Source organism: Argiope bruennichi, chromosome 9, assembly GCF_947563725.1.
Source record: "Argiope bruennichi chromosome 9, qqArgBrue1.1, whole genome shotgun sequence".
NCBI lineage: Eukaryota > Metazoa > Arthropoda > Arachnida > Araneae > Araneidae > Argiope > Argiope bruennichi.
The window spans coordinates 19630692-19646034 of record NC_079159.1 but is presented as its reverse complement, the minus strand read 5'-3'; the positions used below and the strand labels follow the sequence as shown (position 1 = coordinate 19646034).

At 27.9% G+C, this 15343-nt stretch overlaps 1 protein-coding gene across 1 annotated transcript; it reads right to left on the bottom strand.

Annotated features, from left to right (window-relative positions):
* Window positions 1–6050: 6050 nt before the first annotated feature.
* Window positions 6051–13065, bottom strand: LOC129984771 (glycine-rich protein-like). The gene is made up of 3 exons (XM_056094726.1): window positions 13038–13065; window positions 7637–7681; window positions 6051–6507 (listed from the first exon to the last, which is right to left on the bottom strand). Exons 1-3 carry the CDS (start codon window positions 13041–13043, stop codon window positions 6211–6213), a joined length of 348 nt encoding a protein of 115 aa, XP_055950701.1. The 5' UTR covers window positions 13044–13065; the 3' UTR covers window positions 6051–6210.
* Window positions 13066–15343: the final 2278 nt, after the last annotated feature.

Below are 15343 nucleotides of genomic sequence, written 5' to 3'. Positions count from 1 at the left end.
GAACTTCTTTCAAACTGAAGTTACAAGCTTTATTTTTTCCTTTTTATACTCACAAGTGCCATTCGGGCGTTGAAAAATATTTGCTTATTTATGTAACCAAATGTCCATATATGGAAATCTTAATTCGTAACCATGATACCTGAAATAAGCCAAAGAAGTGTACTGTAGCTTGAAAGGTCAGCACTTTCAAAGAAAAAAAAACGAATAAATTAGATGACTATCCCAGTTAATGCTATTTAAAAATTAATATATCTTATTTACATCTGTTTTGACTCTTGATACTATCTGTTTTGAAATCAAACGCAAAGATTATGCATGGGTGAAGTTATTTTACAACATTTATACATGAATAGGAGTAATGTTAAACGCTTGAGATCACGAAGTAAAGATTAACACATTGATATTGAATAACCTATTTAATTGTTTTCAAATTTTTCTTTAAAATTTCAATATTTATTAAAATTTTTCTTGAATGAATTACAAATTAGACTATGTTAATTTAAAATCCTGCTCAGGCATCTGCATAGAAAAATTGTTCCTGTAAAGGATAGTTGCAGGAGCAACTTTTACAATAAAAAATCTTAACTAATATGAAATTTAAATTTCAAGTTGTATTTAGCATCATTCACGATAAGTTTCTATTCGACTTTATTAAAAAAATATCTCAAATTTTGATATAGTAAGGATTTAAAAATAACTTTTAAACGTGAGATTTTAATAGACACTTATAGGCTTTATATCATTTTGTTACATTTTCTTGTTTGTATGTATCTCCCTAATTTTTGCTATTCGTTTCAAATTCAAATTTTAAATTTTGAACTTAAAATTGAAACGGTAGGGTTTATTTTTAATGAATACTAAAATAACTGAAACCATTTAAAAATGAATGCTCTTAAACCTTTCCATCGATGGTTGTGTTGTAACATATATCTTGATTGCATATACGATAAAATTTAAAAAGAAAGCGTACTTTAAATAGTAGCCTGCTGAGTTATGGAAACGCACGCGCACGCACGCACACACACACACACACACACACACACACACACACACACACACACACACACACACACACACACACACACACACACACACACACACACATACACACACACACACACACACACACAGAGAGAGAGAGAGAGAGAGAGAGACAGAGAGAGAAGAGAGAGACATTCTTCTCTTTAACTATTAAAAGAGATGAAAAGAGCCTAGAAGTGATTTGCATTCACGAATGTTTAAAAAAAACCCAAAAAAACAAACAAACGTTCCAATTTTTTGAAAAAGAATAAAATATATATATTTCCTTGTTGTCACCTGAATTTCTTTTTTTATTTTAGTAACCTGGATTAACCATTTATAATCTAAATATTTCAATACTATTTATTAATTTGTCAACATAATTTATTTCCTTATGGAGCGTTTTGCAGATAATAGTGTATATAATAAGAAATAATAATAGGTTCACATAATAATTTTATTGAATTGTTCGACAACATGTATTTCAATAAACGGAATTTAATATACATCTAACATTTTCCCTAGATGTAAATGATGCAGGTAAAAATGTAAATAAACCGATTAAAAATATATAATATTTAATGACAACAGTTAAGTTTAAAAAATCTATGTACAATAATCGCAATTAAAAAAAATCCATCAGCCTATATAGGAAATTTGCAGGAAATGTAATTTGGGATTAAGAAAACTTCCTTTTTCACATGATGGAACTGATCAAAATTGAAATACAGATTTAGAATGATGATGTTAGAACAATATGTTGAACTTCTACCAACTTCATAGTTGCATTTATGAATTAGTTTTCAGTTAGACAAAATATATGCCTACAGTTAGATATGATTGATATATGAAATAATTTTTATTTGAAAATAAAGATGTCTGAAATCTAGCAATCCATGAAATCGCGGGAGATCAAATATTTTCAAGATTACAATTTTCTTTATATCGCAAGCAGCAAAATTTTGAAACAAACAAATATTTAGTTTTGTAATAATATGTTTCTGTTTCAATTCGTTTTCTTCAATTTTATTAAAGAGAATTTGATTAGTCACTTACGGATTCAAAATTAATCTACGAATTTGATAGAAATCTACGAATTTGATAGAAATCTACGAATTTGATAGAAATCTACGATTGATAGAAATCTACGATTTGATAGAAATCAACGAATTTGATAGAAATCTATGATTTGATAGAAATCTACGATTGATAGAAATCTACGAATTTGATAGAAATCTACGATTAATAGAAATCTACGAATTTGATAGTAGCCTACGATTTGATAGAAATCTACGAATTTGATAGAAATCTACGATTTTAGTATATGGACCACATACCACATCTCCTTTGTTCAGTTTTTGAGTTATCGTATTCACAAATAAGTTTAATTCTAAAATGTGAAGATATGGTAAAAACTACGAATGTTTTTTCAGGTTTAAAATATTTTTTTATGTATTCAGGAAAGGAAAAATGATGCTAAATTCTGAGAAAGGTGTGATTCTTCATCTGGAAATATGTTTCTAAATGTATAACGAAACACTGAACATTTTCTAGGCTAATAATCCATTAATTGTCCAATTCTGGATAATGCATCGCTGCACTAGTTGCAAAATTTTCTGCTAATTTAAATTACAATTACAATTACCTCTGATTTTTTTTCTCGAAACAATTCAGGTATTATTTTTATTATATCTGAGCAATGGTTTTTAAAAAAAATTTAATTTGTTTATGAACTATGTATTTTGTTATTGATTCGGATTATTCTGTATATGAGCAATAGCCTTATTTTATGATAAAATAGTAATCCGAGAGAAGGAAAATCAGTTTTTTTCTACCTATTCTAATAATGAAAGAGAGTAAGCGCACGTGTGTCAGTACTTGTCAGTAATACTTCGATAGTATCTGAATGTGCATTTTGGAAAAATTCTTTAGAATTTTAATTGTGTTGACAAAATAAAACATTTTAATTTTAATTTTTTGAATTTTAAAAGTTAAATGAAATCTCGGTGTTTTCTACTAATTACCGAAAATAGAATTGCACAATACTGATATTTTTAACAATAAAGAAATGTTTTTGCTTTATAATATACCATTCCCATTTAATTTTTTTTACTAAATTTTCAAATTAAAAAAAATATTTCGTTATTCTCTTCACTTGTTGAAAGTGAAGGATGGATATTTGCATGAGAAATTAGAAAGAGAAATTACATTAACGCAAATAAAATGTGTAGTTTGAAGTATATTTCTCAGTAATTTAAATTTTTAATGGCAATTTGTTGTTAAGGCATTCGACTGCTTTAGGAAGATCCCTGTACTTAATGTCGATTAGGTGTGTACGGAATCTTTAATAATTTAACTCTTGAAATTGCTTGTTGAGTTAACCATGAGAATTACATTAATTTTTATTTAGCAGGATCGATTGTAATTCGTTATAATCAATTTAATTAAAATTAAGCATAGCCAATACACCGTGAACTTATTTATCTCCAAAAGTGGCTACTTAAAGAGGAAGGTTAGAAAAAACTTTTAAAATTATTGACTAGCTTCTTTGGAAATAGCGATCAAATTTGTTCAGCAGGTAATTTTTTCATTTCAATAGTTCATCATTTAGTAGTCGTTTAACAGGTAACTTTTTAATCTATCTATTTAAGTCATCGTTTTAGTTATTTATATTCATCATATTCAGTTATATTGAATCTCTTTGTTCTAGTTCTGATAACTTACACATCTCTCTACTGACAATAATCTCTCTACTGAGCTATTAACTGAAATAAGTAGTAGACAGTACAAATAAATAATTCTATCTCCAACTCATCTTTCCCTAACATTTATAACTATCTACAAATTATGTTTGAGCTATAGGATCTGGTAGAATAATTTTATCTGATTCACGAGTTAAATATCATCAACTATCTAAACAAATTTGAAATCACGACTCGTCAAATCCATGACATTGAATTGATCACAGTCAATTCTATCAATTTTTCAGATTCATGAATGACGGGTCCCCATTATTAAACTTCTAACATAATTCAATAAATTATAAAAATATCGAAATATTAACCATGGACGATTCAAGAAAATTACTTGAACCATCACCATCTATTTCTTAATGAAAAGTATAAAACCTCCCATCTTCAGATTCATCCCTTAATAACGCATTTTATTCTTCTCTTCGACGTCAGTTCCCTTTTCTTTTTCCATATTTGAAATCAAACCCCATGTGATTATTATTGATAATCAACTGTCATTCGTACAAGATAATATGTATTTAGATTACATTGTAGATTCTTAAAGGGTGATTGTTGTTAATTCGACATAAAATATGAATATAATTGGCAGTACAGAATGTTACTGCCTTCCTAGATTTCTTTCTATTATAGTTTATTCATTTATTTATATAATATTGAAAAAAAAGCTATTTAAAATCCTCTTACGAATAATAACTTGTTAAAAATTGTCAAAGGTAATTGAAAACATTATCTAATTCTTCAGCAAAATGTTTAAAAGTCCTTACCCGTTATATCTTGCACATATAAGAAATTTTTTTTATATTACTATGAAAAAAACACACTAGTGCAATAATAAATAATGACGTTTAAGATAGTTTTCACTTTTTTTAATGCTGTTTTAATTAAGGAAATAAAAGTTACAAAATTACGATAAATAAGTGAGAATATACTGTTTAACATCATATAAAATTTCTTAAGACGGGACAGTGGCACTTTTTGACGGGACTCTATTAGGCACTTTTTCAATATTCACTTAGGGTGGCGAAATGTTTTATGTACATGTATTAAAATGCACATTACATATGCCCAATATCTTTAAAAAAACTTTTAGAAATGAAATATATTATTTTTTAAAAATTTAAAATATATAATTTAAATTTGAAATTAAGATTTAAAAATAGTCCAGGCAACTTAATTTTTAATTTTATATTATTTCCCTTCATTATTCTATACAGTTTGATTTGGAACAACTTTGGGTGTAATTTTGTAACTCCAATCAAATTTAATTTATAGAAATATTTTTATGCCTATTCATTGAATTTTCTTAATAATTTTATTTTTCTTTGTAATGTAGAATTGACTTTTAGCTTCTTAAAAAAATTCGAAACTCAAAATGCTTACCCAGTTTACTTTTAATGATTAGCCGACGCCTTTATTATTAATTTTATCTAATTTTCACAAAAATTAAGACACATGAAACATTAAAAAGTTTTAAAAAATCTAATTAGAATATCGTTTTAAGAAAAAACCGTTAAAATGTACTTTCTTTTTCTAGACCTTTCAAACATTCATTATATTGAACAATACATTTTATAATGTTACATTAGTAAAATATAAACATATATTTTGCCGAGTAAACAATAAAAAGAATATTTATATTTTCCTCCATTTTTGATTACTTAAAAGTCTACTGTCCCTTTAAAGAATGCACATGCTTCTCGGTTCCCTAAGGTGTAGATGGGGCTTACAATAATGACCTATTCAAATTAGTCCTTGCCATCTTTTATCCTTCTTGGTCCAATACATTTTCAAAATAATTTTTTTCAATTAGTTGAAATAAAATTACTTAAGATTTTGTCATTTAACTAAATATTTGATTTAAAAATAATATTGTAAACACGTTGGTAAGAAAATTTAATAATTACAGGGTCATCATATTCTTTTCAAATGTGGTAAATTCCATATTCATTTGGGGGGTGCCAGCTCAGATGTCGTCCTCGTCATCTGACCGTGGTTCAAATTACGAGGTCCGTCATTAAATAGCCCTAGTGTTGCTTCACAACGGGACGTTAATATAACTAAACTAAAACTAAACCATTTTCATTTGGGAATTGTGAAAATGATACTTTGTATAAAAAAACAGTAAATGGAGTTATATTTTTAGGACAAATCTGGGCAGCTGTTATGAAAAAATAAATGCAAAATAATAAATAGAAACCAAAATGCGTACATATAGAAATTTTTTATTTGGTACATATTTTAATCATGCAAGAAAAAAAATCATAAAATGGCCGAATATCTATTTACCCAATGGTTTGCAAAATTTTCTGATAAAAAATTCAAGAGATTAGATAGTAAAATGTTACTGGCTTATTAAAAATAATCAATTATGAGAACATCATTTTCTAATTTAATTATAATCGGATCAACTTCATTCCATAGAAAAAATGGTGGTAACTTAAATCAAGGCTGGGTGTCCCAATACGCCTCCATAACCATAACCAAGATTTCCATAAACTCCATATGGATGTCCATATCCATCGTATCTGAGCCCGTATCCATTTAATCCATAGCCGTAGATGGGGTATCCGGCACCCGATGCATAATTCCTGTATTGGAAGTTTCCTCTAGCATCAACGGTACCGTAGCTTCCCACTACACCTCCAACGCCGTTTCCGGCTTCGTGCTTGTACTGGTGGCTGAAGAGATTATTGACGGCATATCCGTAATCATAAGGTTGGACAGGAAGGAAAGACTGAAAATAAATATTCATTAATTTATTAGTCTTTTATATTAGTTATTTAAATATTGGTCTTAACTAGTTGATTTTTTTTCTAATTTATTAACTAACCGTATTTTTAATATAAATTTGATTATGTCAGGCTACATAATTTTAGTTATGCGACTTACATTTTATTGGTTAGCTTAAAGTTTAAATTTCTATAAAAAGCAAAGAAAATTAGAAAATTCAAATGAAAAATTGCATATATAATATATTAGCATATGGGTTTATTTTTGTTGCATACAAAGAAAGAAAATACCCTGGATGTTTTGTATGCAATCAAATTAATGAGTTATTCCTTAAGTCTTTAATTTCATTTTGTTCGGAGGCCTTTTTGGCATAGAAGTTTACAAACTTACCAACTTCCAGATCATTCTAATGGGAGAACGCTTGGTCCAGTATGTAGGATTTAATGCAAGTATGCACACACAACGGATTTCTTATGGAATTTGGTATCTAGAAACTTTCTGAACCGCTTCCGGGCTGAGATCTTACCACTAAGCTACCACGGCTTGTTTTTAAAATTTGTGATAATGTACACATGAATATTTAGATGTACAAAAAATAAAACACATGTATATATTTATTGATCAAATTTCTTATAACTAAAAATTTAAGAAATAAAGTTGTAGAAGAATCACTCAGAGCATTCTCAACTAAAAAAAACAAAAAACAAACCCGATAATATGGCTTGAGTAATAATATTTTTTTCACTTGAAGTTTTGTAAATATTGCATGTTTAATCTTGGCATCTTCTTCTGAATGTATTTATTCTTTAAGATAGGACACCTTTATTGCCTGATAAATAAAATGCTGGGTGTTTAAAATACTGTCCGTAATTTCATAACGCAACTTTATGAAAACTTTGCATACTTACAGACTTACTGTTTCAAGATGTATTGTTTAAACCTGAGTTTGATTGTATGCTTTGTGAAAGTGTATCGCAATCAGCTTAGAACTTTTCTATTGTTTTAATTAAACTTATGAAGGAAGTAAAAATAAAATGACAGAAAATTGGGCATGATTTGCTGGTTTACTAAAGCTCGAATTGAAAATTAAGAAATGTTACTCAGATTATTAGAAGATAAAAAAAAATACTCACGGCTTGAGCCAATGCAATGCAAGCAAAGACGACGAGAAGAAACATCTGAAAAGATTAAATGGAAAATATTTTATATCTTATAAAAGTACGGAAGAATTACTTGATCAATGTTTTAGTTCCTTTAATTCATCTCATAAATTAAGGAAACTGAAGAAAGCAACAATAATTAAAGTGAAAAAGAATTTACCTATAATTAATTACATTATCGAAAAATAAACTGAAATTGAAAAAAAAATAGCTGTATGAAATTTAAATGATGCATTTTATAAAAACTCCCAATCAATCAGAAAGGTTTTTATTTTTATTTTCTTATTATATGAGTAATTTTTTCTTAAAATAATAATCTTAAATTGATTTTAATCTATTTATTTAATCTTCTTTGTGCCGAAAATGGATTAGGATTAGAAGCCAATTAAAAAAAAAATAAGCATTTTTAGCAATTTTAACAGTTTTCCAAAAACTCTGCAATATAAATTGATCCAAAAGTAATCAATATTTAAAAGTTATTTTAAAAATATTTAAAAAAATTAAATAACAAAAGCTGAATTCTTATGAAAAGTTGCTGCTTAAGTATTTAAGACATTCTTCATTTTCAATGAAATTGAAATTTCATTTCAATTAAATTTAAAACTTTACTTACAATTGAAATCTTGTCAAAAATCTTCGAAATTTCAGTTGTAAATAAAGGGATTTTTTTTTTCAAAATAAATTTTACAACTAAAATAAATTCAATACATATAGAACGAATGAGATATATTTTTTACTAGTAAGGTGCGAAAACTTAATGTAAGACGTTATAAAATCGAGAATGTAAGCTTTACAACAGATTTGAAGTTCATTTATTTATAGATTATATATCAAGGATTTATTTGCATTGTATATCATGTTTCTCGTCAGCTTCGAAATCTTTATTTCTGAAAAATCAGATATTCCAAGTGCAAAAACTTCGGAAAGAAAGCATTTTGTTTAAGAAAGATAAAAATCATTCTGTAGGATTTACTATATGTATTTATTTTTAAAAAAAGAGGATAAAAATGTTTTAATTTTTAAAAGGAAATATTTTTTATAATTTACTTGCATAAAACCTGTCATAATAATATTATAATCCCAATAATTCTTACGATCTTTATAGACAGACCTTAATTGTTACTTTGAACAATAATGTGTAATAATGTTCGAATACTGTTTACGCCTTTCATTAAAATGTAACAACAGCTGAATAATAATTAACTGTTGTAACAATATTGCAAAGGTGTAACAGTGTGAATAATAATGTATTGATTCATTATTTGCTTGCTTTTCGTGAGATACGGTGAGCTTTGCTTCGATTGAAAATCGACGTTTGAAAGTGCTTTTGATTTTAAAAACTGCAATTCAAAATGACGAAGGAGGTAGTAGTTACTGTTTGCCTTTTGCTCTCCTGGTTGTGGAGTTTGTTTGAAATATTCTGCAATCTTAACTTTTGGCACTGTTTTAATCTTTTTCCATATGTGGTTTTCTTCATGATTTTGAACCATTTGGACTCTAAACACAAAAGGCGTCAAAATGTAGCTTTGCAAGCGGAAATTGAAATTGTGAAGGACGCATCCACTCAAAAGAATGATTTGTTTGATGAAATGAAAGTTCATGAACGTATGCTGCTTCTTGTCAAACATTTTGTAAACAAATTGTTCACTCAGTTTGAACATTGATAATGGAGCAGTTATGATTATTTTCCGGCAAATACCTGTGCCATACTTGCGATTTATGTTTCAAATGAACTGAAACAAAACAGCCTTTTGTACAAATAGCTGGGAATCTTCTACATTTTCTTCCTCTATTCAGCTGAAAGACACGCACAAGATAAACTTTTTGTGACATATTATACTTGAAACTCCATTACAAAGAGACAGTTACAATTAAAACTACCAAAAAATATTTTGGCATAAAATGCAATAATTTCTGCTCACTTCGTGCAATAGTTTTATCAAGAATTCTCCGAATATTGAGAATACAATCTGTACCGAAAAAAAGAAGCAATGAAAAATCCTCAAGTTAACCTACTTTGATATCTCCTCGTCGTTTCTTGAGTATTTTGTAAATACTCGTGTAAATATTGTACATAAAGTTTATTTTTATTATTTTGTTTGTATATATATTACCACTGCGGACTCTATTTTTATTATTTTTTGTACATATGCTTTTTATCACTGCGGACTTTCTTTTTATATGAAGATAAATAATTTCTTCTGATATTGTGAAGATACTTTTCTAACTGTAACTATATGAAGCCTTATGAAGGCACCACGGACTATGAAATTTATGCCTGCTCTTTAAGGCCCACCCGATTTTGACTTCTGCCTCAGTGAGGTATCCCGGACTTTGACTATGGACATCTAAGATTGAATGAATATCCAAGACCAACATCTGATATCATTACTTTTTGAATGAAATGACATCGTAAATTGTAGCGGCACGGTTCTGGCACTGGCTTTTGGTTGAACATCTAGTGGATCTGTAAGAACGTACAAGACTGAATCTCATTTCTCAGCATCTTCTGACTTAGCGACGACATCTCTGGAACTTGTTTCTTAGAACATTAAAAGATGGATTCTGCACATTTATTCCCTGTTTTGATAAATACGTTTTTTCTTACAATAGTCAAAATTTGCAATAGCTGGTTCATTCAAAAAATAAAATTTCGGCTTCAACCACATGTATGTGTATTTATTTCCTTTATTTTATAGGTTTCTCGCACTACCTCTGTTAATCACACATCAATCTAACAGCCACATGATTCATCCATAAAATTAATAGCATTAATTATTTTGTAGTAACCACCTTTAAAACTTGCAAGTTATTCGAATTCTGTAAGCTGAGAGCATTCGTTGTTATAATAAATAAATAAAGAAATAAAATAAATAACTTTAAAATTAAAAAAAAAAATAGAAATAAAGAAAAAATACATTAGAAATGTGTTTTAAAATTTTAAGCTAATTTTGATATATTAACAGAATGAAAAGATTTTAATTTTCTGCATTTAATAATTTATAAAATTTACATTCCTTTTTTTTAATTAAAGTTCCTAAAATATTTTGCAGAACGAATCTTTTCAAAATGTAATATTTAATGAGCTATTTAGTGAAAAATCCTTCAAATTAATTTAATTAATTCTGGATGAATTTTTATTTAATTTATTATAAGATATCCCGTTAACACTGAAAACAGCAATACTTTGCTAGGTTTTTAATTAATCGAAATTCTATTTAACAATTTTAATAAAATCTCTTTGATCTACGCATTCCCAACCTATAAAGTAAATAAGTATCAAGTTTTGCTTTAGGTAAAAAAAGTTGGGCTTTAGAGCACCAACGTACTTAAACACATAGTTATATACACGCATTCACCTTTATTATTATTATAGATAAAACAGTAGTAAATATTTGATTCTTGGAGTAGTTGTTTTTTTAATATCAAATCGAATATACGTCATAATACGATATTCTTGATTTGATAGCTGCATATTGGCATGCTAAAAAAGAATTCTGAATAAGATGATTGACAATTATAGGTATGCGAGTAATACAACAATTACAGTAATTTTAATTTCATTTTAATATATTTTCAATACTTTTTTTAAATGAATGTTTTGTATCTTGGAAATCTAAGAAATACCTGAAATATTTTGGTATAAACAATCTCTCCAAATTAAATTGCTGCACAGTATTACATAAAAATATATTTAATAGAAACAAAATGTTTATGCATTCTGTGCTGCCGGATTTCTTATGATTAAAGAGAAAGAAATGTTTTCTTTGTCTATTAAAATTTCGACAAAAAAATTTTTTTTCTTTGTGAAAAGCAACAAATATATCTTTCTATCATTCAGGTTCCTCTTCGTTGCAAAAATTTTAATTTATGAGGTTGATTTTTCAAATATATATACTATAATTTTCTCTATTAGCTGAAATATCCTTTATTTTAACCATTGAAATATCTCCTTTATTTTGATATTTGAAGGTACAAATATTTTCGTTTCTCTTAGACCTTAGATAAAAATAAAAATAGTGAGTAAAAACTGCTTAAACGATAGGTTTATCCTGTAACACCAGCAGGATTGTACTCTTCATAAATATATTTTCTTTGTATTTAATAGTGTTACAAAAATTTTTCTACAACAAAATACCGTCGATCAATCATAATAACGTAACGTATTTAATTGCTATAGTTCAGCAGCTTTCTTGCTGTCTAATCCTCCAGTTTATCTACGTGTCGGCGACTCCGACTACTCTCACACACCACTTCTGACGATACACACACTTCCTCTGCAGCTTCAGAGTGCCTGTCTTTTATAGTTCCGGGAGGAGGGGCTAGAATCCTCCAGACCAATCAGAGAGTATCTCGGTTCTTACTGGATGGATCGTGAAAGTTCTCGAACTTTCCTGTATTATCCATTTAGTCGCCAAACCCACCAAATTCTTAGCCAAATAGCCAAATGGTTGCCAAGCTCTCATGTTATTGACGCGGCAGCTGCTCAGCACAGATCTTACAACGATCTTTCTCACGATGACACTATTCATGCCGGGTAGCAAAATTACAGATTTGTAACAATAGTATTCCACTCTTTGTATTTCATCTAATAAAGACCAACATTTGTTTTTTTTAGGAGGGGGATTTGGGACATTTGCGATTTTTTTAAGCCGGGGGCATTTTGGTACTTTGCGCATTTAATTATGTCGGATGAAAATCATAACTGATCTATAGCAGTTTTGATACCATGACCACGTACTAAATATCATTAATGTGGTTTATTGCGTTTGGGGGTTCCCTCGCTCGCATACAAACGAATTAACAGACCAATTGACAGTTAAACCTTTGACTAATTTATTCCTATTTATGATTTTGATACGCAATTATAATTTTTTGTGAAATAAATTTCACTAAATTTCATCTATCAATCTCATTTTGTTTTGGTTATTACGCTCACAGTCAAAAAGAAAAATAAAATTTGCTGATTGAAGTGAATTACAGAGGATTTGAAACGAGAACCTAGATTTCTCATTATCAGAACCCAGATATAATTTTTTTGACATTTTAGTGTTTCTCTTTTAATATGTTTGTAATAAGAAAGTAAAACTAAGAAAAGAATTATTAAAACAAGTGCCATTAAAAATTAAAGAATAATTAATAATTACATTATTTGAATAATTAAGAAACGAATTAAAAGAAATCTGTCGGAGCTTCAGTTGCATTTTCGCGAAGAAGGTCCATTTTTATTTTTCGAATACCGCTAAGGAAATGCCTACTCCAGAACTCCATTTGTTTTAAACAGGATTGTTTGAAACGAATTAAACTTTTTTCTTTCAAAAATAATCGAAATACTTACTATTGTTCAATGAGAAAAAAAAAGCAATTTACTCACCTTCATTTTATGGTGCTTTGAAACTGAAGCGAACTTCTTTCAAACTGAAGTTACAAGCTTTATTTTTCCTTTTTATACTCACAAGTGTCATTCGGGCATTGAAAAATATTTGCTTATTTATGCAATCAAATGCCCATATTTTGAAATTTTAATTCGTAATCATGATATCTGAAATAAGTTAAAGAAGTGTATTTGTTGTAGCTTGAAAGGTCAGCACTTTCAAAGAAAAAAAATGAATAAATTAGATGGCTATCCCAGTCAATGCTATTTAAAAAATTAATATATCTGATTTACATGTGTTTTGACGCTTGATATTATCTGTTTTAAAATCAAATATAAAGAATATGCATGGGCGAGATTATTTAACAACATTTATGCTTGAATAAGACTAGATTATCACATTGATGTAAAATTTTAGAAACAGAATAATCTAAATAATTTTTTCCCAATTTTTTTTGAAATTCAGTATTTATTTAAATTTTTCTTGAATAAAATACAAACTGGGTTTCTTATTTTGAAATCGTGTCTATGTATCTGCAAATGTTAGCTGCAGAAGCAATGGGATTTTTAAAATTAATTAATGGAAAATTTTAATTAATTAAAAATTTAAATGCCAAGAAATATTTAGCAGCATTCATGATCAGTTTATTAAAAAATATATCTGAAATTTCGTTATAAAAAAGATTCAAGTATTAACTTATAAACTTAAAATTTCGGAATTTCTTAAATTCTAAATTTTGAACTTTAATTTGAAATGGAAGTGATTATTTTTAATAAATACCAGCACGTTATAACTGAAACCATTTAAAATGAATGATCTTAAAAATTTCCATCAATGCTTGTTTTTGAATACAAATCTTAATAATATGTACGATAAAATTAAAAATGTTATTAAAAGCATATTTTAAACAGTAATCCACTAATGATGAAAAAAAAGCATTATATTCATAAATTCACAATCAGTAGGGAAAGAAAAATTAGATTTAAATATTTGTTTCAGCATTGAAAAGGATTTGAGTTCCTTTGCAACACTGAAATATGTTGTTGTAATAGCTTGAAATACTTTTTATAGGTAATTATAAATAGAAAAAAAGTGTGCGACCGTTAATTTTGCTTAATTTAATGGAATTCTAAAATGGTATTAAATTATTTTCTATGCAATAATATTTTCACCAGTCACACACACACACACACACACACACACACACACACACACACACACACACACACACACACACACACACACACACACACACACACACACACACACACACACACACACACACACACACACACACACAAGCACACGCATGGACTTTTAAAAGAAATAATAGATTAAAGATCCAAATGTTTGAAGAAAGAAAAAAAATCCTTGTTTTGTCACCTGAATCTCTATTTTTATATGAGTAAACTGAAGTAACCACTTATTATCAAAAAATTTGTATACTGTTTATTAATTTGTCAATATAATTTATTCCTTACAGAGCGTCAATATAGTTTATTCCTTACCTTGCGTATAGCAAGTGAATATGATAATAAATAATAGTAAATAAATACATATAATACTTTTATTGAATTGTTTGAAAACTTGCTTTACATTAAATATAACTTAAAATATAACTAACATTTTTCTTAAACGGAAATGATATATGAAGATAAATATATCAGTTAAAATATATATAACATGGATGACAACAGTTAAGTTAAAAAAATATCTTTATATAACTATGACAATTTTTTTTAATTCCATAAGCACATATAAGAAATTTATGGGGAATTGAATTTGGGCTTAAGAGAAATTCATTTTAGAATTTTGGAGCTGACTGATGTCAGGTTACTACTATTGACTTTGGATGGAAGAGAACGAAAATGAAATATTTATTTAGAATCGAGGAAGAACATATTGAACTTCAACCATCTTAATGAAGCTTCCATGAATTAGTTCTCAGTTAGACACAATATATGTCTGCGGTTAGACACATTTGATATAAGAAATATTTTTTTCTTTGTAATTAAAGAAGTCTGAAATCTGGCAATTCATGAAAAGGCGGAAGATCAAATATTTACACGATTACAATTCTTTTTTTAATATGTATAGTGAACGTAGAAAAATTTGTAAGTAAGATAATAGTTAGTTTTACAATAATATGTCTTTGTATCAATTCATTTTATTAGATTTCATTGAGGTGAAATTGATTCGTCACTTATGGATTCAAAATTTGATAGAAATCTACGATTTCAGTGTGAGGACCACATTTGTTTAGCTCAGTTCTTGTGTTATCGTATTCCAAAACGTAAAGATCTGC

Bases quoted from the DNA above. Each gene is read 5' to 3' on its own strand.
- LOC129984771 (XM_056094726.1), bottom strand. The intron at 6,508-7,636 runs GTGAGTATTTTT...ATTTATTTTCAG, and splicing joins GCATTGCATTGGCTCAAGCC to TCTTTCCTTCCTGTCCAACC.